Source organism: Aspergillus puulaauensis, chromosome 2 (genome assembly GCF_016861865.1).
Source record: "Aspergillus puulaauensis MK2 DNA, chromosome 2, nearly complete sequence".
NCBI lineage: Eukaryota > Fungi > Ascomycota > Eurotiomycetes > Eurotiales > Aspergillaceae > Aspergillus > Aspergillus puulaauensis.
Genome location: NC_054858.1, coordinates 4,871,387 through 4,895,855, shown reverse-complemented (window position 1 = coordinate 4,895,855; position 24,469 = coordinate 4,871,387). Strand labels below are relative to the sequence as shown.

The 24,469-nt window shown below is 52.6% G+C and overlaps 10 protein-coding genes across 10 annotated transcripts; 5 read left to right on the top strand and 5 right to left on the bottom strand.

The window, feature by feature from the left end:
* Window positions 1-285: 285 nt before the first annotated feature.
* Window positions 286-2,550, top strand: APUU_21966A (uncharacterized protein; the record flags this gene model as incomplete). The annotated part of the gene is made up of 3 exons (XM_041700777.1): window positions 286-539; window positions 598-1,624; window positions 1,693-2,550. The coding sequence occupies 3 exons, from the start codon at window positions 286-288 to the stop codon at window positions 2,548-2,550; spliced, it is 2,139 nt and encodes a 712-aa protein (XP_041553728.1).
* A 571-nt stretch (window positions 2,551-3,121) lies between these two features.
* Window positions 3,122-4,003, top strand: APUU_21965A (uncharacterized protein; the record flags this gene model as incomplete). The annotated part of the gene is made up of 4 exons (XM_041700776.1): window positions 3,122-3,261; window positions 3,330-3,497; window positions 3,548-3,595; window positions 3,652-4,003. 4 exons carry the CDS (start codon window positions 3,122-3,124, stop codon window positions 4,001-4,003), a joined length of 708 nt encoding a protein of 235 aa, XP_041553727.1.
* Window positions 4,004-4,387: 384 nt separating this feature from the next.
* Window positions 4,388-6,203, bottom strand: APUU_21964S (uncharacterized protein; the record flags this gene model as incomplete). The annotated part of the gene is made up of 4 exons (XM_041700775.1): window positions 4,388-4,858; window positions 4,929-5,602; window positions 5,668-5,937; window positions 5,987-6,203. 4 exons carry the CDS (start codon window positions 6,201-6,203, stop codon window positions 4,388-4,390), a joined length of 1,632 nt encoding a protein of 543 aa, XP_041553726.1.
* An 871-nt stretch (window positions 6,204-7,074) lies between these two features.
* On the bottom strand, window positions 7,075-9,850 carry APUU_21963S (beta-mannosidase; the record flags this gene model as incomplete). The annotated part of the gene is made up of 5 exons (XM_041700773.1): window positions 7,075-7,866; window positions 7,921-8,156; window positions 8,218-8,648; window positions 8,705-9,667; window positions 9,720-9,850. 5 exons carry the CDS (start codon window positions 9,848-9,850, stop codon window positions 7,075-7,077), a joined length of 2,553 nt encoding a protein of 850 aa, XP_041553725.1.
* A 702-nt stretch (window positions 9,851-10,552) lies between these two features.
* APUU_21962A (glycoside hydrolase family 134 protein) lies at window positions 10,553-11,339 on the top strand (the record flags this gene model as incomplete). The annotated part of the gene is made up of 5 exons (XM_041700772.1): window positions 10,553-10,731; window positions 10,787-10,815; window positions 10,875-11,001; window positions 11,059-11,186; window positions 11,239-11,339. 5 exons carry the CDS (start codon window positions 10,553-10,555, stop codon window positions 11,337-11,339), a joined length of 564 nt encoding a protein of 187 aa, XP_041553724.1.
* Window positions 11,340-12,202: 863 nt separating this feature from the next.
* manF (putative endo-1,4-beta-mannosidase) lies at window positions 12,203-13,451 on the bottom strand (the record flags this gene model as incomplete). Its single annotated transcript, XM_041700771.1, has 3 exons — window positions 12,203-12,531; window positions 12,589-12,711; window positions 12,764-13,451. 3 exons carry the CDS (start codon window positions 13,449-13,451, stop codon window positions 12,203-12,205), a joined length of 1,140 nt encoding a protein of 379 aa, XP_041553723.1.
* Window positions 13,452-14,507: 1,056 nt separating this feature from the next.
* Window positions 14,508-16,791, bottom strand: APUU_21960S (Hsp70 family protein; the record flags this gene model as incomplete). The annotated part of the gene is made up of 7 exons (XM_041700770.1): window positions 14,508-14,855; window positions 14,932-15,166; window positions 15,236-15,345; window positions 15,398-15,500; window positions 15,558-15,828; window positions 15,894-16,573; window positions 16,643-16,791. The coding sequence occupies 7 exons, from the start codon at window positions 16,789-16,791 to the stop codon at window positions 14,508-14,510; spliced, it is 1,896 nt and encodes a 631-aa protein (XP_041553722.1).
* A 563-nt stretch (window positions 16,792-17,354) lies between these two features.
* APUU_21959A (uncharacterized protein) lies at window positions 17,355-18,974 on the top strand (the record flags this gene model as incomplete). The annotated part of the gene is made up of 2 exons (XM_041700769.1): window positions 17,355-18,222; window positions 18,283-18,974. The coding sequence occupies 2 exons, from the start codon at window positions 17,355-17,357 to the stop codon at window positions 18,972-18,974; spliced, it is 1,560 nt and encodes a 519-aa protein (XP_041553721.1).
* A 606-nt stretch (window positions 18,975-19,580) lies between these two features.
* On the bottom strand, window positions 19,581-21,874 carry APUU_21958S (Hsp70 family protein; the record flags this gene model as incomplete). The annotated part of the gene is made up of 8 exons (XM_041700768.1): window positions 19,581-19,916; window positions 19,979-20,261; window positions 20,316-20,425; window positions 20,482-20,581; window positions 20,639-20,909; window positions 20,965-21,031; window positions 21,087-21,699; window positions 21,765-21,874. The coding sequence occupies 8 exons, from the start codon at window positions 21,872-21,874 to the stop codon at window positions 19,581-19,583; spliced, it is 1,890 nt and encodes a 629-aa protein (XP_041553720.1).
* A 463-nt stretch (window positions 21,875-22,337) lies between these two features.
* APUU_21957A (uncharacterized protein) lies at window positions 22,338-23,557 on the top strand (the record flags this gene model as incomplete). Its single annotated transcript, XM_041700767.1, has 3 exons — window positions 22,338-22,908; window positions 22,984-23,484; window positions 23,541-23,557. 3 exons carry the CDS (start codon window positions 22,338-22,340, stop codon window positions 23,555-23,557), a joined length of 1,089 nt encoding a protein of 362 aa, XP_041553719.1.
* Between the last annotated feature and the right edge of the window lie 912 nt (window positions 23,558-24,469).

The following is a 24,469-nucleotide window of genomic DNA, read 5'->3' as shown; positions in this document are numbered from 1 at the left end:
CAAACAAGCCTCATCCTCCGGAGTAACCGCCGGCTGTCAGCTGGAGAACCCGATGGCCCCAGACTGTCTGCTCGGTACCTGACGTGTCCCGTGGGACTGGCCGCCTATCATAACCAAAAGCAACACGGCTCGCTGGTGCCAACCAGGATGGAGTGAAACAGCGCGAACCTTGTTTGTCGATCGACCGACTCTCAGTTCGACGCTTGGACTCCAACCACAAAACTTAAGTGCTGCCCCTCGCCTCCCACCCACGCGAGGCTCCATGCGCTCCCTCCGCCGCCTGCCATGTTTGTCACCTTTGAGGCTGCCCAGGACCCCAGATCGGACCCCGGACTGGACCCCAAACAGGGCCCGCGCAACCCAAAGCAGCCAAGACGAAGCGACCGCATCGGCCGCCGGGGGATAGCCCCGCGCGCCTGCGCTTCGTGTCGCCGGCGCAAAACGAAATGCGACGGCAAGCAGCCCTGTGAGGCGTGCCAGTGGTACAAGAAGCCGGAACTGTGCTACTATCTCCACCGCCCCTCGCCTGCTTCACAACGGTAAATAATTGACAATTCCTGGCCGGGAGAACTCTTGTACATAGATTGACTCTGACAGGGAACCGGCAGTGGCACCGTCCCACTATCAAGATGCCCTGGGGAGACTCTTTCCCGATACTGCCCCCGAGACCCTTGTCAATCTCTCCAGGGAGGAGATGCTGGACCTGGTAGTTTCCCAGCAGCGAGGTTCGCCCGCCACTGCGGCCTCAATTGGGACGCACGCCTCGGCGTTGTCAATTAAACGCCCCGACTTGGAGGGTCTGCATTCGATGCCCGGTGAAGTTGATCAGCCGGATCATAGCCAGAGTGTCCGGGTCGCTGACCCATCAGCGCCCATATCGGACGACGTCAACGCGCTGTCGCTCACGACTCGACATTCCACTTCTTACCTGGGGGTCTCGTCTATCCAGGCCGCTCTGAAAGTGATTGCGTGGCTCCATCCGGAATTTGAGACTCATTTTACCCGCACGTTGTCCAAGGATAACGACGCTCCCCAGTTAGTATCCGACTCGCAGCGTGCGAGTCCTCCGACAGAAATGGAAATGCTGGATGCATACTTTCTAAATTTCCACCCATTCGCGCCTCTTTTGGACGAAGCAGTCTTTCGCGGCACCTTGATGGCAGGCAGCCGCAAGGACGACCAATGGCTGGCATTACTCAATATTGTTCTATCATTAGGCAGCATTGCAGCTGCAGGCGCAGAGGACCAGACCCACCGGCTGTATTTTGAACGCTCCATGAGCCGGTTGAACGTGTATTCCCTCGGCAGTTCTAGCCTCGAGGTCGTCCAGGCCCTCGGGCTGATCGGTGGCTGGTATTGCCACTACATCAGCCAGCCAAATCTCGGATACTCTCTGATGGGCGCTTCGCTGCGAATGGCAGTAACGCTGGGTTTACAGCGCGAGCCGTGTATCCCCAACCACTTTGCAGTCGAGCCCACGAGTCTGGTATCTCAGGAACTCAGACGCCGTATCTGGTGGTCCCTTTCCTGCCTGGAAACCTGGGGGCATGAGACGCTCGGCCGGCCCAACATGGACTGCTTTGGCCCAAGCATTACCGTGAACCGCCCTCGTATTCTGGACCAGGTGCGCAGCCTACTCTATCGTGCATCCGATGAACGCTGATGTCTAATGTCTCTTACCCCTGGTACTAGGAAAGCTATCTCCGCATCCTTCCCCTGACCGAAAACATCCAATATGCAAAGATCTCCTCAAAGATCCAGGAGTCTCTCGCAGCGCTCCCGACCCTCACGCCCACAGAGATGTGTGATCTGGACTCTCAGTTGTTACAATGGTGGGAGAATCTACCACCGATCCTCAAGTATCACCAACCCTGCCCCCACTCAGTTTATGCCGTTCGTACAGTTATGCGATGGCGATTCTATAATCAGCGTATCCTGCTTCATCGCCCTATTCTTCTAAACTTTGCGATGCGCCGAGTACCTTTCAACGCCGTCCGAGTGGAGGAGCGAGGCGCCATTGAGAAATGCCACGACAATGCCGAGGCACTGATCCGAGATATCTCGGGAATAACAGAGCTCAACCAACTAATCGGCTGGAACGGTGTCTGGCTATTATTCCAGGCCGCCATGGTCCCACTGATACTTCTGTCCACCAGTCCCGCAGACGACGATTCCCCTGGGTCCTTTGACACTTGCAAAGCGCTGGTCGAGGCTGCTATACTGACACTTGGCCGCATGCGACCTTACAGTCGAACAGCAGAAGCCTCCCTGCACGTCGTAACGCACTTTTTCGAAGCCATCTTGCACGGCCCCGATCAGTCGTCCGGTGTGCTCAATAGCAACAATGCTTCAATAGAGCCCTTTCCTCCCTTGGACCCCACAAATAGCCGTGATGGGGCTACTGCTGCATTCTTTGATGATTTCTGGCCGCAGCACGTGGTCGACTACTTGAGCTGGGATGCTAACAACCTTTGGCCGGAGTTGCCGAACCTCAATCCTCAAAGCAGTGAGGCGTTATCCCTCTTCAACCCAGCGGCCGAAGACATTTAAACGTTTAGTAGTTGTTCCCTTGCCTCTAGCGCCCATGCCTCCACGATTCCCGTAACTCGGTTGTGTACGTAATATGGTCATCAATGATATATGGATACGATATATAGACTATTCTTTCTCTATTCTGTTCTGTATTATAAAAGATTTCGCCGGTGGGTCCGGGTAGTGTATGCCGCAGTCTATTAGTCAGTGTCCGCTGTCATCCTTTATATCACTTTGGTTTCATATTTTGGTTAGTTAGCTTACCTCTATATCTCGTGCGTCGTGTAATTGGTGTAGGATATCTGATAGATTCGATGAAGCAGACCTTCATATTCGTGTGGTTGGGGACTAGTTGATATGTTGTTCGGTGGCTGTTAGCCCCGGGAACTCGGACACTCTTTGAGAATGGGGCGATGAGTAATCGGTATATTACGTCCATCAACAGTCAACACCCGTGAAAAACAAGCAATACTCTATTAAATGCTTCCTGCTCATCGGCTTCTTACATGCAAGCAACCCGAGTGGTTCTGCATCATTGTTATCTAATGAGGTTTATCGCTACTGTTCATTTGTACCCTATTATTAAAGTATGAGTGGCATCCTGTACGCCTCTGGAGGCCAGGGCTTATTGCGCTATTTTTTTGTTCATGGTAGCCACGAACGAACAATCTTTCCCAAGCAAGTGACAGTTGAGGCCAGTATTCTCAATTTCACCCAACATGGTGAGCTGTATGCAGCTACACATCCACTATGGTGTCTTTACTGGCTTAGCAAATATTCCCTAACACCCAGTTTAGAGTCTTCGGCCATAGCCATGATTCACCGACTCGGATGTACTCCTTTCTCGATGGTTCCCTCGCACACTCGGGCGATCGGTCCCTGGCGGATATCGAAACTAGTCAGCTTGTTCAGGCGCTACTGAAGAACGTCAGCGTCCCATCCCTGGTTTTAATGGAAGTACCTATGTGAGTATCGCATTGTTGTCTTGGTGGAAAATTCACTAACGAGTGGATAGTGAGCAGATGGACTTCCACTCTATCTCCCAGGAACCGTACTCCTACGTGTATGCTGGAGCTTCTTCCATGTTCGTCTATCGATAGGGCTAATTTATCGATGTAGGGGAGTTGCGGTGCTTGGAAGAAGCGACCTTCGAATTTGCGTCGGCGAGGAACGACACTATTTGGCGCAGATGACGCGGGTGTTTCTGCCCCGGTTTACGCAGGCCATGTCACCCCGAAGCGGGGACTATCTTCCAGGTGATGCGCGTAACTTGTGCAAGCAAATAGCGCATGATATGGGCACTCTATTGAATGATACGGAGTTTTCGACCGTCCTCGAGCTGTATCGACAGCGATATCTTGGGAAATCTGTCGTCCAGAAACCAGATATTCTGGAGGCATGCTTGCTCCATATGGTCAAGATGCCGTTCGATTTGGCATCGTCAATCCAGCAAGGCCTGATTCGTCATTAACTAAACATGCCTTTATTCTCTCAACGCCAGAGGAGCCACGCCCAACCACGAGTCATACTCAGAAGGGGTAGTGGAGCGACCTTTTTTCTAACCACGGAGAGCTGCATCCTCGTAGTGGAGCAGTGGAACTGTTTAGTTAAGCTGTATTGTCGAATAATGACTGCCAAGAAGCAATAGTTGGTTACTTATCAGAGGAAGTAACCAGACCAATACGTAATTAGTTACTAAAAATAATATCTAGCTACCCATCTATCTGGATTAGCTAGATATTTATTTCTGCTGGTGGCAATACACACCCACCGAGAAGATAAAGTGCCGCGGAAGATGAAGTATTTCAATCTGTTATATATATAGACTTATAACCAAATCAAAGATGTCGCCCCATCAGATGGCCTCCTGATCTTTAACTTCAACGACCTCATTTCTACCAGACACTAGCACCGCCTTCGGCTCTGTGCTCTTCTTCCGGGGATTGGGCGCGTCAAAGACCTCGGTGAGCTCTTCAAGAGTCCGCTTGTTTGTTTCGACGGCAAAGAAGTAAATGAACACGGCTTGGACCATATTCCAGCCGGCGAGAAGGATGTATGTGTGCCACCCTATTTCGCTCATGGCGTTTCCAATACCGAACTGATTGACAAGCAAAGCGATATTAGTGAAGACGGAGTACACCGCCATACCTTTGGCGCGAGTCTCGTACGCCAGGCACTCGACCGAATACATGGCTTGCAGGGGTGTCCAGCCAAAGCTGTAGCAAAAGCCAATCAGGAAGATAATGACTATGGAGCCCGTTGCAGCTCCTGTTTGTTGAGAGCTTGAGTAAACCCCAGTGCTTGCGGAGAGACCTGCAAAGAAGATCTAGGGTCCGAGATGTTAGCGGATATGGAGATAATGGGGGAGCTTATGAGAGTCTTCACGACGGACGTACGCCACAGGAAATACAAGCACCGATCATCATGGGCCTTCGGCGGATCTTGGGACCAAAAAAGCTTCCTAGGTAGGCACCGCCGGCCGAAAGAACGGTGTTTCCGAGATTGATGTCCAACACTCTGGTAGTATCAGTGATACCGGCGCTCTCCAGGAGCCCTCCGATATAGTATGTGGTGACACCAGCCTGCGACCACTGGCTGAGGAAGGACGCGATGCCTACGCACAGCAGACGCCACCTACCTGCCTTCGAGTTGACCAGTGCCTTGAAATCCCAGGCACGTTTATCGGAGCCCTCAAGACTGATTGCGTCTTCGTACTCCCGGATCTGTAGGACGACATAGGCATTTTCCCGAGATCCCTCCCCGTGGTAGTTTGTGATAACATCCCACGCCTTTTCGCGGTGGCCGTGGCTGTATAGCCAACGGGGAGACTCTGGAATCAACCAGACGAGAAGAACGACGAAACCGGACGAGATTAACTGACACCAGATCGGGATGCGCCAGGCGAGCGAGGACTCGTACTTCAGACAGGCGCGACATGCACCGGCGGCAGCGATAGCCCCGATAAAGTATTGGCAGTTGTACAACCCGGTCATGATGTCGCGGTAGGCAGGATGGCTCATCTCCACCACATAAGCGGGTGCAGCTGAAGCTGCCATCGAGTATCCCCAGCCTAAGGTTTTCAGTAGAACACTCAGCAGTGACCTTGAAGAATTTCAAAACACTCTAGGCACTTACCAAGGAAAAACCGGCTGGCTAGGAGCTGGCCCATTTCGTTGGCAGTCCCTCCAAGAATCGTTCCAACAATAACAGCCAGAGATCCAACGAACATTCCCATCCGGCGACCCCAGGTGTCCAGCACGAAGCCGACAAAGGGCAGCGCGCTGACGCCACCAATGGTGTACATGCCCTGGATCAGGGACGCCTGCGAACCGACCAAGCCGGATCCGAAAGTGTCTCTGAACTGCTGGATGGGCAGCAGAGAGCCCATGAGCGAGCCATCAAAGCCTGTCCTTGTTAGATAATCCCCTGTTTCGATTGCTGGCTGGGTTCGTACCGTTTAGGGCGGAGCAAAGATATGCAACAGTCACGGCCGCGTACAGCTTTCGCATCTGAGGGCTCCACGGCTGTGGGGGACTGGTCCGCCGCGCAATATCAAGGCCCACAGACTCCTGAAGCATCTCCATTCTCACGCCCTCGGCGTTTTCCTGGTGGCTGCTGTCGCCCATCGCGACCTTCTCGGATGCTGGGCTGGTATGCGTGTGTTCTGTCATGAGGGAAATGCAAATAGTCGCTGGTAAAGCTCTGTGTCGGTCACCCAAGGTTGGCAACTAAAACACTTATAAATCTGCAGCAACGCGACTGTTTCAGGGCTGCCCATTTTGGGGGCTGATTCGTGGTGACGCCCGCTGCGGACCTCCTTGGCCAAAGCAGACACGACTGTCATGCCATGAGGCCGCACCATGATAGACGGTTGTGGAGTCTGTCAAACTGTCATTGTCCCTGAGCCCCGGTTCCGGTCCCTCCTGGGTGACCCTGGGAAAGTCCGCAGCTTGATGCTTCAGAGCGCGTCCCAAAGAGGCAGACGTCCGCCTGCTCCGCCTGCATTCTGGCCCTAAACGGCGTCGTTCCGCCTCGTCTCCGCCGAGCCGGCTCTTGCAAAATCACATGCAGATCTGGCCGTACCCCAGAAAGGATGCCATTGCCAGAGTTGCCGGACTTGGAGGAGACGTGTCACTGTGGGCCTTTGACTTCGAGACGATGAGATCCTGCAAATGGAGTTGTCTGCCTGGCATACTACGTGGAGACACCCCTGATCGCCTCCCCGGCGTCCCAAAATTTACCCGTACTTCTATATTTGGCCATGACTGAGTTATCCCGATCGTACCATGAAGGGAGCTCCTGATAGAGTTTCATATCGCTTTGAACGCGTGAGATTTGGAGGACTGTTCAATCGATTGTCTGAAGGCTACACAACTATGTACGCTAATGCTGGCCCTTTTATGCCTTCCTTTAAGAGGTCGCTACTCGCAAGAAGCTACGCGCCAGTGAGCATGGAGAGCCCAGTGCCACCACATATTCTCTGTCGCGAAGCTGTATAGCTTGACCGTCACGTAGATCTGCAGCACTTGTCACGGCACTTGTCTAAACGTGGTCACCGAGATAACGGTACTTCAAGGGCGACGCATCGCCTCTGAGCCCTGTCGCTGTGACCGTCTGCTGGTCGCCTGGATAGAGGTCAATCGCATTGTCGCTCAGCCTTACACCGTCTCGCTCTTCGAAAACGAGACATTTCACCGGCTTTCGTGCGCTGATCTGAAGAATCTGCTCCTCGTCCGTTGCCCCAGCCTTTGCTGTCACCTCCAGACCCCGGTCAGCAAAGTCCAAGTATTTGAACGGCTGCGGCCAGTCAACATCCCGGGCCACGACCCGGTCGTCTACCCATAGACGCGCCGCCAGAACATGAGGCTCTGGCACGGCCAGATGGTCAAGCAGCCCGTCCGCAATCACGGTGGTTGTGCCATTCGCAACAATAGCGATATCCTCACGAACAACCGGGGGACGCAAGTCCTTGCCAGAGTCCACCGATATGAACCGCAATTCGACAGCGCCCTGGACTACCTGTTGCTTGTCACTGACGATCCACAGTTCATATCGACTTTGGTTGTTGGGTTGTGCGTGCACCACGCTCCAGTCGTTGTGTTCGCGCCGGACGCCGATTGCCAGAGAATTCATTACCCGTTTGACGGCATAATAAGCTGGCTTTGGGCGTAGATAATAGTCGACGATTGCCCACGAGATGGTCGGCCAGCAGTCGTTGATCTGCCATAGCAGGGCACCGCCGCAACGCCTCTCGTCGCCCCATTGCTGCCGCCAGCCCCGATATCCGAACATCATTGCCTCCGCCTGTACGACCTGTGTCAAGTATATATAGGTCTGGAGTTCATGTCAGCAAGGGGTAAAGCCCATCAAGTTTGGCGGAGAACTGACCTCGAGATCCGTCGCCGTACGCAGATTCTCCACCAGATATGTCGCCAGGCGCCGCTCATGGCCATCGGCCTTGTTGTGGAAGTCCATCACATGAGATTGAGGATGTTTGTCGGCCTCGTGCTCAATGAATGACTCGATGGTCACCAGGTGAGGGAATGCCTCCATGCCAAACTCGCTGTTGAAGCGTCCGCCCAGGCTGTCGAAAATCTGGTACTTCTCCTGCGTGCCGTGCCATACTGGATTACTGTTAGTCAAAAGTCTGCCTGCGCTTCGCTACCATGCTTTGAGGTGACAAACCGTTCCACTGATGTATGTCCCCTACAGTGGGATCTGCCGTGACTTTGCCATCTCCCCAAGGACTCCCTGGATGGTAGAAGGTGCTCGGTGACATCTCGGCCACGACCTCCGGCAGCAGCTTCTCATAGATATAGCGCGCTGGGAAGTCTGACTTCAGCCAACTCTCTGGGTCTTTGTCTTCGTAATTGTAAGTCAGACCCGCCTGCTCCTGGACCTGGTAATCTTCGTTGTTTCCAACGTATATCACGATTGACGGATGGTGTCGCAATCGCCGCACGTTATAGACTGCCTCCTGCTGTATCGATTCACGCAGCTCGGGCCATGCAGGATAATTGCCACAGCCGAACATGAAGTCTTGCCAAACAAGGACGCCCAGGTGGTCGCATGCCTTGTAGAACGCGTCGTCTTCATATACTCCGCCTCCCCAGACTCTGTCACGACCAGTGTTAGAATGGCAACGAAAACACTAAGGCGCAGTGACACATACCTAACCATCTTCTGTCCACCTTCTGCCATCAACTGGACCCATTTCCAGTAACGCTCCGCGCTGATGTCAGGAAGCAGACCATCGGCTGGGATCCAGCAGGAACCACCGCAGAAGATATCCACGCCGTTGATTCGGAAATAGAATGACTTGCCGTGCTTATCGGGTTGCTGGATAACCTCCGCAGATCTAATACCAAGTTCCTTTGAAACCTGGTCGTAATTCTCAACGCCATCGCCGACTAGCGACACCGAAACCCCATACAGAGTCTGAGCACCATATCCGTTGGGCCACCACAGCTCCGGCTGTGCGACTTGAAAGGTTGCCCGGGCAGTACCGTTGCCATTCACAGGGATATCCTGGCGTTCAATCTCCTGCCCACGCAGTGTGAGACGGAAGACAGCCGTGTAGGCTCCTGAGCCGACTACCTCGATGTCAGCGGCCGCCGTGACCGTCGCTGTACTGTGATCTGAAGACAGCTGTGTCTGCGGCCACAGATCTTCTATGCGAGCAGAGTACACCTCTAGGCGGGCATCACGCCAGATTCCCGCCGTCATGATGACTGGGCCCCAGTCCCAACCCCAGTGGTACTGCGCCTTGCGCACGGCGAGGCGTGCCAAGTCGCCATTAAACCCCTCCCATTTGTGCACAGGGTCCTTACTGCGTAGGTCGCGCGCTTTGAGTTGGGCACAGTCAAATTCAATCTCTAGCACGTGTCGTTGCTCAGTTGAAGCCCTCACAGCCTCGGTGATGTCCACGCGGTGACCCAGGAACATGTTGGTGCTCTCAAGGATGGCCTTGCCGTCAAGCCTGACCGTGGCAAACGTGTCCAGGCCGTCAAACACCAGGGCAACTGCTGTGCCAGTGGGGACCTCTAGCTGGGGAAGTACACGTCGGTATACCCATGTCTTTTCGTTTACCCAGCGGGCCTTAAGTTCGTTGAACCCTACGTAAGGGTCTTCTAGCCTGAGCAAGGTCAGCAAATTTGTTAACATCAAGGTGTCGGTTAGGAACGCACTTCTTATTTGCAATGAGATCCCGCTGCACCACAGAAGGGACTGCAGGCACACTCATCCATGGGTTCTGCGTGCTGTCATCACGGTCTTTAAACTCCCATCCCTTACTCAGGCTCTCTTGGAATATCTTCATCTTTTGGTGAAGTTAAAGATAAATTGGTGTGTTGAACTTTTGCTCAGGTTTCGTAGTAACCGTAAAATAACGCACAGACATGGGATATGCAGGGGTGATACTGGAGCTCGGATACAAGAGATATAGGAACTCTCAACGAGGTACTGTTGCACGAACATTACTGTTTTGGGCTCCGCAAGCATTGTTTTCCCCGGGCCCGAAATGACACGGCACTCCGCGAATGTCAATCAGCGAGATTGCCTAATTGGGTCATGGACAGGCGGATGCCCGGAGTAGTGGCATACTGTTTAGTTTAGGCCACTCGGAAGAGGTTCGGCTCTTATATAAAATGGCAGGGGGGATCGACCTCCTTCGGACCGAATCAGTACGCTACGCACTGGAGTCGTGTTTCACAATCCAGTCTTGTCTCGAAGTGGAACACTTTGACGCCGGCTCTCAATTTGACTTCGACCTCCATCCGGTGTGAATGAGGCAAGATCGGAGACCACACGACGACACACAACAGTCGTATAATCAGGCGATCGACTCAATCCTCGTTTCAGAATGGCAGTCCCCTATCCGATGCCTGTCTCATGGGAGTCTACGAAAGGTATAAAGGGCTGGAACAAATTCCCTTCCAAGACATCACTCCTCCAACATCCATCAGACCACGAACAGTGATAAGACATCAGACACAAAAGCGAATTCTCGGACAAGTTCAACATGAAGTTCCTTTTTGCATTCCTTCCTCTCGCTCTTGCGGTTCCTCACGGACCATCAATGCAGCGTCGAGAGGGCGATGATCGTGGCAACTATACTGTCAGTGGCCTGGGAGCTCGCAAACAGGAGATCACGGCCGCCGGCGGCACCTCTCAGGATCTTTCCATTGCCATGCTGGAGACGTCAGTTTACCGAATGTGTTTTCTTTTATTCTAGGGCTCAAGCTGACTTCCGCAGTGATGGCATGACTACTGACTACACCTATGGTTGGTACCCTGTTCACAAATCACAAACTTCTAGCGACAGCTCACTAACAAGGATGCAGGGGACGGAAAGACCGGAGACGCAACCAACTTCGGCATCTTCAAGCAGAATTGGATGATGCTCCGTACCTCAACTAGCCAGTTCGAAGGTTTAGCTGTGGCTGATGTAGACCAGGGTGCCGTCTTGAAGTAAGTAGACCGGACTGGACCTTCTACTACACGGACAAGAGATAACAAGGAGAACAGCTCGGACCTCGCAGCTGATATCACTGCTCGCCATGAGAGCGAGGAACACTACGGATACACCACCTGGTGCGCAGGCCACCGCAATGGGGCCAGTGGCCTGGACAACCCCAACACCGATGACATTGCCAGTAAGTTTATTTTCAAAGTACTGTTGGATGACACATAGTAACCGTAAATCAGCATATCAATCCGCCATCGAGTGGATTCAGCAACAGATCGACAGCAATGAGCAGTATCTCTCTGATGACACCCGCTTCTGGGTGGATGTCACTGCAATCTAAAGTCAGCGCTGCTGTTATCAAGCTGTCTATATTGCACTCTTTAGGTCTGAAGGAAAACTGGAAAAAACTGGTCTTTGGTGCTGGTTCACCGGTGATATCTTGGCTGCTGTCTATCGTTTATATCTCGCAGTTTCAATTGAATCATTTTGCTTATCAGTAATACCGTAAATATAGAACGAAGGCTGTCGGTCTGTTCTGATAGCGATTAACTTACCCCCTAAAAAACACCACCTGGTGGGGTATATAGATAGCCAACAAGGGGAGAGCGAGCTATCCTGTACGAAGTACCGGATCTAGCTGCGAAATTCCATCACTGAGGGTTCTGCCTTGTGATAGCTCAAGTTATTTGCTGCTCACTTGCCCGCCAATATCAAAACCACGGAATGCCACTGTTCCAAGGGAAATGCATTGACAAATCTGGAATTGTAGGTATATCGGCATGACAGAGCAACGTTTATGATCCTCTGCAACCTCGTTTATATGTCACTATATCCTCACATAACTGTTCCCACGGGTGCAAAATGTGATCAAGTAAAGGCGCCACATTTTTAACAACGGCTCTTCATGCTAGGGTAAGGTTTTAGCAATAGGTGGGAATGCTCCATTTACGAAAGCTTTGAGATAAATGCTTGATTTTTGCTTTGTTTTGTCGGTAGCTACACCGGTCAATTGAGACTTTCGTCCACGTACCACAACGCCAAGATATATATATATATTGACTTGGTGTAATCAACACTAATTGCTACTAGAATACTTTGAATGCAGTGAACAACGAACAGAACTTGAGTGGCAGATCCAGTACACTCAGAGTCTCACCAACTTCGTTACCTATTGACCGGGGTCAAGCGGCAACCTTCAGACATTCAAAGACGGATATACTTCCTGGCACTCTGGCCACTACCGATCTCAGCAACATGGTCCGTCACCACACAGTCCCAGTCCTCGGTGCCGTAGTACACAGTGTAGTGGTCATCCGCTGTTTCGCCTGCACTAAGAGTATCGCCAAACTGCCAGAATAAATCACCTGCGATTCCAGTTGCCGCAAGCGCAGTATCCTGCCAGTCTAACTCGTCGGTGCAGTGGTCATCCTTGATTCCATACTCTTCAAACAAGCACGGCTTGCCAATGGACTCGCAGATCGCGGCGTGGTCCTTGACCCATTGGTTTCCCCAGGAGTTATTGGTCACCCCCCCTGATGTTCATTCCTGGTTAGTACGAGGCACAGGCAATATGGATGAGATGAACATACAGTCTGCAGTGTACAGATGCAAGGTGCCGAAGTCGACGTCGGGAATGGCCAGGTTGAGAGCAAAGTCATTGCCTTCGGTGGTTTGGTACGGATAATCGCTGGATCCATTAAGGCCCATTCCCTCTAAAACATAAGTTAGCTGGCCATTCACGTAACCAATACTCATCAGACGTACCATCTCCAATAGTGACCAGGTGGTTGGGATCGATAGACTTCACAAACGCACTGGTCTCTGTCGCCCATTTATTGATGACAGAAGTATCGCATGACGAACAACGCGGCTCGTTTCCCAGCTCCCAGGCCAGAATTGCAGTCGAGTCCGCGTATCTAGAGACCACTGCCTCTATATAGGTCTGATAGGCGCCCTGCATATCGGCATCGGTATACCAGCTCGTCTGGTCGCTGCCGCCATACGCTGTAACGTAGGCATTCATGCCGCCGTAATCATCCCAGTTGTTCACAAACGGGATAATCAGCTTAATCCCTTCCTTTTCTGCTGAGGAAACAACATAGTCCAGACGTTGGAGGCCGTTGCTTCCAGTGTTGATAGTGGAAGCGCCGTTCTCGTGGAGCTGGAAGTAGACAGTGGCATTGTTGCTGGGGACGGTGTTCACATCGTTGAAACCCCAGACGCGGAGGATCTTGAGGCCTGATTCCGCCAAATGACCCATTGCAAGATCGACGTCGGCGTCATCGGTAAGGAATGGCAACCAGTATGCATTTGTTCCAGCAAAATAACCAGTCTCGCCATCAATGACGAAGTTCAGCCCGTCGACTGAAGGGTTCGAGCCGGATTGTCTGGCAAAAGGAGTTGCCAAGGCAAGCGGTGCGATGGTTGCAAGAATAGATAGAGAGTACTTCATGATGTTGTTTTGTTGTTTTCTTGTCTGAAGATAACTGTAGTGTCTGTTGTTACGGAAAGGAGTATGGGCAGAGCGATTCTTCAGCGCTTTATATGTCTTTTTCAGATGAAACAATCGGCAGCGGGATTTCTTCTGTGATCCACCAGCTTTGCCTCTTGTAACGACCTTTAGCATAATTTCCGAGAGAACCGGGTTTGGGATTAAGGACAGAAGAGTTGGCTGGACACGATGTCTACACTAAGGGTGCATCCTCAACCACGCAACGGCAGCACGTCCCTTTCGCATGCGACGCAAGTACCGTACCCATGCAGGTCCAAGCAACCAGATCGTCACGGCCCTGAAGATATCCGTCAGGCCACTGTCTCCGATGTCCCGAAAAGGGCAACCCCGGATTTTCTACCGTCAGATAAACTGCAAGCTAATGTTTCAAGAAGCTAACGATTGGATTCTTACTAGAAAAACAAAGGATCTCATGATATGAACAACCACAACATGCCGATCTTGCTCACGAATGGTTGCAGTGGTTCGGAGTCCCGATGATATTGGCCGAATACTGCCTATTTAGGGCAACCGAGGCGGAAACCCGCCAACACGCTGAAACGGTGGAGTCAACGTGCCTGACGTTAATTCACGGATAACAAGGGCGATTGACTGTCAAACAGAAGTAAGAGTCCCATCCACGCGAAATACCCCAGACACCCCGGCCAGAAGTCTTACGAAAGCCCACAGAAAAAGAAAACATGGACCTATTTCCTATTCCTCTCTACTGGCCCCAGTCCCATGCTCCCAGTAAACCGCAGGACGAACCCTTGTCCGAGAGTGGCGAGCGAACCATTAACCACGCGCATCCCATGGACATCCCATAGTATGACAACCATGAACTGCGATACATGACTCAAACCCCAGGAATATGGTCCCCTTGGCTAGTATACTATCCCCTAGTCCAGGCTTAACAGTTTAAACCTTTTTAGATATACTACAGGAAGGGGCGTTCACAGGTGCAGGAGCGGTTGCTGTAATAATATAGAGTATGTATAGTATTGTAGCTGCATCAGGCTATTGGTATTGAACCTCCGCGTGCTCTGACCCGATTCTGCTCTTCCCATAATAGATTGTAAACTGTGTGGACGCACCGGATGGGACCATCTCAAGGGCATAGTCAAATCGCTTATACCATTTACCCCCCTTGCCCTTGAAGTCCTCAAGCTCACTATAATCACAGCCCCGGAGTTTCCCGGTGATTGTGCATAACTCGCTGAGCCGTTCGCTCCACCTCACAGGCGGAGTATCGCCGTCATGTTGGTAAATAGTGACACTGAAATTGCTGGCATAGAATTCATCCTCGTCCTCGTATAGGCGATAGTACTCCTCGCGGATGGGGTGTGCTTTAGCAACGTCTTCTCCCTATTGCAGGTCAATCTCGAGCTCAGAACTGCGGTGCATGAATTACGAAGATGCACGGAAGGAGGAAAGGACAAACCTTTTTAAGATACCAGTCCATTTGGCGTCGAGCCTTGTAGGTACCCTCTTGCTCATCGTACCATTTATCCTGTTTGCTGTGTATTGAAGGGTCCCATGGCCTGTTCGCAGGAACGCCTATACTCACCCTGGAGACAGTGGAAAGGACACCGGGGGTGGTGTAATCTTCGACCCGGTTTTCCAGGGGGGCGTCCATAAGCCCTTTGAGGATGGCCCCGCGACAGATAGCAGTGCGCCTAGTGAACGGGCCAGTCCATGAATATACATGCATGGTTGAGTAGTCAAGGGCTAGACTGGAAACTTACGTTCTGTCAGGGGTAGACTGCCATATCTCGATTCCGCCACCGGAATATCGCTGTTCCAAATGTTCATACAAGAAGCGGCTGGAGCCGAGACCACCGGCGAGAATAATGCCCTTGGACATGTGATAAGCGTCGGAGGAATAGGAACGGTAGAGTCTTTCCTACCTTTACCTTGAGGCCTTTATTTTTTGCCTTTTTAATCTGGCTGTCGAGAAGCTCCTCAAGTCCAGGGACGGCAGTGTTGGTGAATGCCTGCCCAATGTTCGAGCTGCAATGCGTATCCTGTCAGAAGCAATGGTGCGTATAGGTCACAGCGAGAGCCTACTTGGAGAAGTGAATGTAGCCGTCCCTTATAGGCGGCAAGCCTGGTCTGGTGTCGTTGAGGTCCGGCCCCGTGAGGGGAGTCTTCTTGAGGGAGACAAGGTATTCAGCTTTACCATTTCTTTTTGAATACTGTGGCTTGATGGAATACTCCCATTCCGCCTTTAAAATCCGATTGATATCAACTGCACTGAGCATCGAGAACTTCCGACCAAGGCGGTTTCTCAGCTGGATTTTAAAGTCCTCGTCGATGAATATGCCGCCGCAGACGTTGCCTGTTGGCACAGAGGAAGCAGAGTCAGTCTGGGTGTATGTCAGAAGGCAAGTCTGAGTAGCTCACCGGCACCCTCTACTGCTTCATGAAGTCGCAGTGGCATTGTGCTTCCAATTTTATAGGTAATGACATCCACAGTTCCACCCCCAGCATCGCAGATCAAGTAGACGTCTTCACTGTCGAGGCGACCCTCGCGCTCAATAAGAGATGCCAGGGCTGCCGCCTCAGGCTCAGGCGCGAAGGTCAGAGTCGTTTCGCCAGCCCTCCGGGGATCCAGGATTCCAGCCTTCCTGGCTGCCTCTGTCATCGAGGTTCGGGCGTAGTCCTTCCAGATGGCTGGGACGGTGAGGACAACATGGAACTGCAGCGCCTCGATCAGGTACTTCTTGCGCACCTTCAGGATCTCGGCGAGCGTATGCTCCCATAAAGCACGCAGATAGTCAGCAACGCAGTCCTGCGCGGTCTTGCGACTCTCGCGAAGCATCCTTCTGGTGCGCATTATGTGGTCCGAGGCCCTCAGCGACTCCCACATATCCTCGTCGCGAAGGAGTAACAGCTTGAACCACTCAATGGCGTCCAGATGGGCTGGGACTTGGAATCCCCACTGCGGCCTGTCGCCTTCGAACTCGTAATACAGTCTGGTGGGTGTCTTGGCTTCCTCGTGTGTCGTCCCTGGCCATCGCGTGACGATGTTGATATCGTCCTTGCCAAAATCCGCCATCGTGATCCACGACGCGCCAGAGTACCTGTCCCAGCAGGATGATTAATTTGTCGATTATATAGTGGGGGTATGACGGTTTTCCTGCAGTGCTTACGTTGTTCCAAAGTCGAGGCCGATGATAAGGCAGTTATGGAATGCAGCATTTTGCTCTTTTCTCAGCCTGTTCATGAGTCCCCTGAACTTCCCTTCCTTTCGCACCTCCGACGACCGCGTCATGAACCCGTCTCCATCGTCCCTCGGCATTGTGGCAATATAGAGCACTAGAAGGGAGGTAGTTGCGTACAGAGAGGCGGAGAGCTTCGCGCTTGACCTTGCGGGTATGAATGAGAGGACTTAAATATTGGGCGCGCCTTTCGAGGAATTGTCGCTCAGCCTAACGACATTTCCGACACGACTAATATTATCTATTGCAGCCTGGGTGCCAGCGCTAGACTGGTAGCCTTCTTCTGTCCAGGCCATCTTCCAGCCTTTCGCGTCCTAAGGCCCCGCCATAAACGGCCCTCGTCATGATTGCCTCTTATGGAAGCAAACAGCCAGACAGCCTTGTCTGGACGGATCTGGGTTGTGAATCTCCTCCGCGCCCCGCAGCCCTAATAAGCCAGCTGTATGCAAATTACTAGCGCCACAAAATGTCAGCCTCCCAGCTAAACGGATACAACTACGAACCTTATAACAGCCAAGATCTGCTCCATATCAGAGCTCACGTTTGAGCGTTGTGTTCCGTCCCCCACTCTTACCCTCGAAAGACAACCTTGCCTTTGTTTTCACCCTTCTGCCCCGTGTTTACTTGGTATTGCTCTTGCACAATGAGCGATGTCAATATGGTTCATCGCAGCCCTCAAGGCATCGAAGGCCCTCCTAGGACCACTCCCGGGGGAATAAACTACGAAGAAAGAATACCAGGCAGTTATCCAGATGGGAGGCCGTCTTCGCGTCCTGCTCCAAACGCTCATCACCCCCCAAACCCTCCGCCCCGGCCTGGCAGTGCCGGTGTACCACCGGGGGAGAACAGCGGGCAGCGGAGAGGGGGATCTATCCCTCCAAAGCGAGGTATTTCGACGGAACATGGTGTACAGTTCGAAGCAAACACGGTCGCGATCGACGAGTGGCGTAGACTATGCGCTCAGCTCGAGAGAGAGGTGAATGAAGAACGGCAGAAGGCACGGGAGGCCCAGGTCACAATGCAGGGTGCCAGCGACGATGCAGAGCACTGGCACGAACAGTACAGGGAGGAGAAGAAGAGCCATGAGAAGGCAAGGGCCGCTCTGCAGAAAAGTACAGAGGACGCGAGATATTGGCAGGTCCAGCTCCAGTTGGCAACGGAGGACGACAATGCCGATACAGCGAAGACGCGCCAGGTGCGCAGCCAGCTGGAGGACAGCGAGATCATAACCCAGACCCAGCGTCTGAGACTCCAGATTCGTGACTTTGCAGTGCTGCACGGTGAATGCAATGAGAACAACTTGCGTGTTTCCCCAGAGGGGCAGGCCGCTCTGGCTAAATATCTCCATGCAGACAGGAATACCCTGGGCAGCTACGTTCGGTCTGGTGCTACGCGCCCGGCTATACTCAAGGCGTTCATCTGGGCCTTTCTGCGATCTGAGATCTTTGACCGGTATCTCTGGGCACCGCCGAGCGTGGATGAAGCGGCGAGGTCGTTGCGCCTCTACTTGGGTACGTGAAAGCCAGAGCTCACAGGGAGGCCCATGCCCTTCCAACTAACAGTTTATACAGAAGCGATGGATGCAAAGCACACGGCTAGCGTAGCTCCAGAGGCACAGCAAAGGTTCCACATATGGAGAGCTGAGACAAGCGGCCTCATACTCGACGCAAAGAATCTTAAGGATAAGAGAAAGGCAGAGCACAGCCATCGAAGCGCCATCGCAAAGACTGCCCAGAGTCTTGCTGGCCACCTGAAATACATAACACCGGCAAAGAGCGACAAGTTTATCACATCTCTCGAGAGGCTCATCGACTCGGCGTTCAGCCTCGACCAGATATTCAGCCAGCAGGTCGCCAGATGGAGCTGGTACTTCCTCTCCTCAAGCCCTTGCAATTTCGACCCGGATATGATGGACATGGTGGACTGCACGATGCAGCCTGGCCCAGAGCGCCTCGTCTACTTGACACTGGCCCCAGCTCTCGTCAAGCGAGGCCGGTCTTCTGGTGACGAGTTCGACCTGGCTCCTGAAGTCCGACTGCAGATGGAAGTTGATGGCCATATTCCAGGTGCACACCCTTCGCAGAATGCGCAGAATACGAACACTACACACTCTTCATACGCTGCGCCCCCCGCGCATGTGCCAGCCTCGCACACGCAGACCCCGCAGACCACGAAACTATCAAGGGTTTCAAAGGGCTTGCAGACAGAAGGGGCCAGTATGTTCAAGACCTTGAAGGATAACTGGCAGGGGAAGAATAGATAAGGGGCGTAGTAGTCAGACACGTTCCAGGTTTCGTAGTACGTATGCAAAATACCAGCAGTATAAATCCAAATATACTGTATAATGAGAATTGCATACAGCGTGCATGGACTCCGGAAATTAGACGTAGCAATTCCAGCTCGATACCAATGCGAGGCTTTCAAACCATCACGCGGTCGAGAGTTCCGGTCCCCATCCAGCCTTGTCCGCGATATCCATACCGCTGCTCCACTTTTGGCCGCGAGGGCCAGACTCCGCTAAGCCTGTCTCATTTGGGTATAGCAAACGAGGCTGGGGGCGAGCCTCGCCTTGTTGTGTCGTGGCGCCGGAGGTGACACCCCTTTTCAACCGCAGCCTTGCGTAAGGGCCTTGGCTGCGACCTCAGCTGCTGGCGGGGAAGGGTAACCCGGAAAGTTCCATGTATGGATTTCCTCGGTTATGATGTGATTTGTTCTGTGGTGTTTACGCTGTTCATCGACTCTTGAGCAGCAGGAATGGATCCTTGCGGAGTAGGGCACAACTATCTTCCATGCAGTAAGTAACAAATAGAGCGTCTCGCATGTACTATATACAACGGCACGAAGTGCAATTTGAAGGAGGAAACAGTCCCTATTCATACTCGGTCGTGACATTACTCGAACCCTGCTTGCGATCATTGACGTAGAAAACAAAATCCATAGATGCCCCCGATGGGACCATCTCCAGATCAAAGTCCAGCGACTTCAGCCGTTTCTTCCCGTCAGCGGTCGTAAAGTTCTTGAGTGCTGACTTGTCCACGAGAGTACACTTGAGCTCACATAGATTCTTGACCGTGTCGTCCCGCCGGTCAGGGGGATGGCTGCTGTCGCACTGAACGAGATCCGTGGCCAATTTCCCCTTGGTGTCTTTGGGTAACTTGACATTCCACCTGTGCCTCACCGGGTCGATTGTCGATACATCATCGCCCTATATAGAGGGATGAATGAACTACTCATTCGATAACTTGATGGCAGGCGGGCGGAACGTACCTTGATAATGTACCATGCAATCTGGTGTCTGATCACATAGTCACCTTCATCAGACTCCCAGTCATAGTATGGATCGTTCTTGTCGTCCTTGGCGGGGTCGAACATCTTATAATATGGCGTTCCCAGGCTATAGCGCGAGATGGTCGATGTGACACGGATTGGAGCTGAGGCATTGATCCGGGCGATTTTCATGGTCTCCCAATCGGCGTCGTCGCTCTCTGCACCCATGAGCTGGTCTTCGAGGAAGCCCTTGTAAACGGCACCACGGCAGATGGCAGTTCGTCTGTTGGCTCTAATTAGAATTGGAAAGGCTGCAGCTCTGGGCTGCGGCTCTTACGGCTTCATTCCAGCTGACTGGAGGACCAGAGTTCCTGCTTTTGCGTGCCTCTCCTTCAGGTGCCGGTAGAGGTAGGGGCTGGAACCTAGGCCACCAACAAGGATGATGCCCTGGAAGGGTCAGTTTCGGCCGATCAGGCTTGTGTGTCCAGAGGGCTTGCACGTACCTTGACTTTGCGATTCGTCTGCTGAACCCGTTGGATCTGCTCATCGACAAGAGCGTCAATGCGTGAGAACGACTCCGTGTAGGCAGTGGCGATATCCGATCTAGTCTGTTGTTATCTCTGTAACCGTGTTAGAATACTCGGAAATGGTGCAGCTTACTCTCGGAAATGAATACGGCCTTTCTTGATATAAGGAGGCTGAGACATATCGTCGGAGCCTGTCTTGTCAAATGCCTCTGCTGGAATGGGCACAGGGTATTCCTGGTCTGGATCATCCTTGGGATAGAACTGGCGCTTATATCCCCTTTCCCACTTATCTGTCAGTATCTCCTTAATCCCGTTGGCACTGAGAAGAGTCCAGCGCCTGCCCAGTCGTTTTCTGCACAGTCCCTGAAAGGCATCATCGATGAGTACGCCCCCACATAAGCCCCCTGGCTATCGGTTTAGCACCTGAATTCGCTTTATTCGCTCAGAGCCTAGGCTTACCTGTACCCTCAACGGCCTCTTTCATTGTAATTGGATTAGTGCTGGATATCTCATAGCTGATCAGGTCCTACAAAGCCGGAATTTAGCCCAGTCAATGGTTATCAAGCCAAGCATGAACATACCACGGTTCCACCTCCTGCGTCACAAATAAGCCAGACGTCCCCAGGCTGGGCCAGCCTCTTATTCTCTGGCTCAACAAGCGTAGCCATGCCCGCAGCCTCGGGCTCAAGCACGAAGCTCAGTCGCGTCTTCCCGATCGGTCGCGGGGCCAACAGACCGGCCAACTGCGCGGCCTCTTCCATGCTCTGTCGCGCATATCCCTTCCAGATAGCAGGCACGGTAATGACAATATGGAACCGCAAACTGTCCAGGGATCCGGGCCCGCGGGACTTCTCAATCATCTGCTGGGTATGTTCCCACAGGAGGCGCAGGTAATCGGCGACTAACTCGACCGGCCGTCTCCCCTCAATACGGAGCTTCTCCTTTGCGCGCAGATAGAACTCCGATGACCGTACTTCTTCTTGCACGTCTTCGTTCTTCAAGAGGAGGAGCTTAAACCAGCGAACCGGGTCCGCGTCCCCGGGGACGTCGTAGCCCCATGATATGTCGCCGTGCTCGTAGAATAGTTCCGTGGGAGCCTTGCCCTCCTCATTGCCGCATGCTGGCCATTCTGTGACGAGGCTGATATGGTTGTCCTGGAGCTCGCTCCTGGTTGCGTAAGCGACGCCGGAGAACCTGAACAAAAGAGAATGGTTAGCAGTGGCGGACAGACACGCCATACCGTTCAGACCTCGACTCACGTTGTCCCAAAGTCGATTCCGACAACAAGCACGTCGTCTCTTTCGTTGATATTCAGGCCGTCCACTTCGGGCATGGTGTCCCAACTGGCGTTATGGTCGTCGCCGTACATATTGTCACAGAGAGTGTTGCTATAGCTAGGGAGAGCAGTAGGTGGGTAGGATGATCAAATCGAGTTGTGCAGGACGAGATGCACCTTGCTCCTTATACGCAGCTGCTGGAGTAATTTACTGCAGGCCACGGCGAGAACACAAAGACTTCTGCAAAATTACCAGCCTCGCGGGCACTGTCCTGATAATTCACAGCCTCGTTGCTAATTACGAGATACGAAATATCCCTGCTAGCCCGCCAGCCACGAGCCAAGGCTCCACCGTGAAAGTCTGGCGAGGCTGCAGTCTACCTGGGCACAGGATTCTGCTCTACTTGATGCCATTCATTTACCCGTGGGGTTTACTTGCCGTGACAAATCCATGTTTCGACTTCACACCAGCCTTGCCTGCTAGTCCGGCCACCTTCGCGGCTATCTCAGCTCACCACGTTCTACACTCTTGCGGGCAGAAGTCCAGAGACTTGCAATGGCCGATCATCATGAACATGAAGGTGCCGCGTCGCACACCGTCGAAACAGGACAGGGCGGCCACGAAGAAAGACAGCAGGTGCGGTCAGCCACACCAGGTCAGAGTCAAAGCCAGGGCCTTGACTTCCAACCGGACTACAACGCTCTGGTAGAGCGCGTGAAGCAGCTGACGGAGGAGCGAAACTACTTTCGCGCCAGTTTCCAGGCCTCTGCCACGAAACTGCGCAGCGTCACTTCTCAGAACCGGGGGTTCCCTCAGGTGGACGACAGCTACCTGGTGAATCGGGTCGAGGCCCTCCGAACGCAGATATGGAGTGTGTCCATGTCGTACTTTGGCGACGAAAGGGCAAGGGCGAAGCATGAATCAGAACCCGTTTTCATCCACTGGATGAAGCACAGGATGCAGAGGGACTTGCAGCTAGAGTCCTTTGTGGAGTCGGCGGAGCACCGTCCTATGCTCGCTGAGTCTTTTATCTGGAGTAAAATTGTATTCAGCGTGTTTGGGCAGTTCTGGTGGGCAGGCGACTACGGGAGACATCTTCGGTTCCCTTATGGGGCTATCAGGGAGCGTAAGTGTCTACCGTGTGTCCCCGTGCAGAAGTTCTGGAACACTGCTAACTGCTAGGGATAATCCATCTATATAGAATTTTCGCCCACGGTCGAGGATTTCCAGGCCTTCCAGAGATGGTCAGCTACCACCACGAGCATCATACAACAGGCGCGAATGAAAGCCGAGACTGCTGGCGAGCTTTGGGGGAGCGAAGAGACAGAGATAGCAAAGAACAACCTGATCGCACAGATTCGCGCATGCCTTATGCCATGCCGCACGACCTTGCGCAGGGGGCTCAAAGAAGCCCTTCACGACATCGTGGACGAGGCCATTAAAGTTGACGAACTGATTAGTTCACAACTTGCAAGGTTCGAATGGCTGTTCCATCAGCCGGGGACTCCGGAATTCATTTCGAGCCAGGCGCAGTTTAAAGACGGGGGCGAGATCATGACGGGGCAGGCTGCTGCAGAGGCCACGATCGCCCTTTGTCCCGGCTTAGCCAAGCGAGGCCGTTCAACTGGAGAGGAATTCGACAAGGTGGTCATTCTCCTGCCGATGAAGGCATCCCGAGAAGCTCCACCTCCGATTCCAGCTGGTAGGCGCTCTCCCAGAAGCTCCTCCCTGTGTTCCACAGGTTGCTGATACCTCTAGAGAACAGGGCGGACTGAAAGGTTTATATCCTACACTCAGAGATGGTACCGAGGGAATTGACTAGACATCCCAGAATAAGCAGTTCCAATTCGCAGCATTGAGTACCTCAAATTGAACAGCCTACAATATAAAACCTGAGACCCCAAAGTATTAGCACATTACACCACTCACAGGAGTGTATATGAATTGCGAACTTTACGCTTCCGTGTTAAATACACCAAATACACAATTGGCAGCCTGGTCGTTACAGCCCCCAATACGTGGCCACGCGAAAGGCTGCGCGGGCTTTGCTCTCGCAGGTCCCCGGCGCCGAATTCTCCCAGCCGTAGAATATGCAGAAGCGACAGTGGCGCAAGGCTGGCACTGCTCAGCGTTAACCTAAATGAGAATTGTGCAGACGGAACCGCAGCCGCGCCTTGGCTTCCTCTTGGTGTTGGAGTCCCCGCCCTCCAAGGATATCAGAACAGTGCTATTCTATATAGCCACCCGGCCTCTACCCATAATCACGCAGTAGACGCAAGTCTCCGCAGAATGTCGAGCGCAGGACTGGCTGCGACGAGTTAATACACCGTTATAGTCCAGCCTTTACCAGTGTAGTACATATGACCACGAGGTGTAGAAACAGGGCTTCCTGTCCGCTCAGCTGTACTTAAGCTATAATAATTAATATAGCTAGAAGTATAACAAGGCCTAGATATAGTACTACTTTTAGAAATAATAGATACCAAGTCTCGGATAAGTGTACATAAGATAGATAAAAAAGATACCTTGATAGACCCGCTGCGGTGTCGAACTCGTCCAGACACCTCGGTAAGCCTCTATCAATTTCCGTAGAATATAAACACAGTGGGGCCAAATAATCAAGTAATACAATCCACATTTATATATCCTAAAGATAACAGAAACAGGGATAAACTAATTATATATAC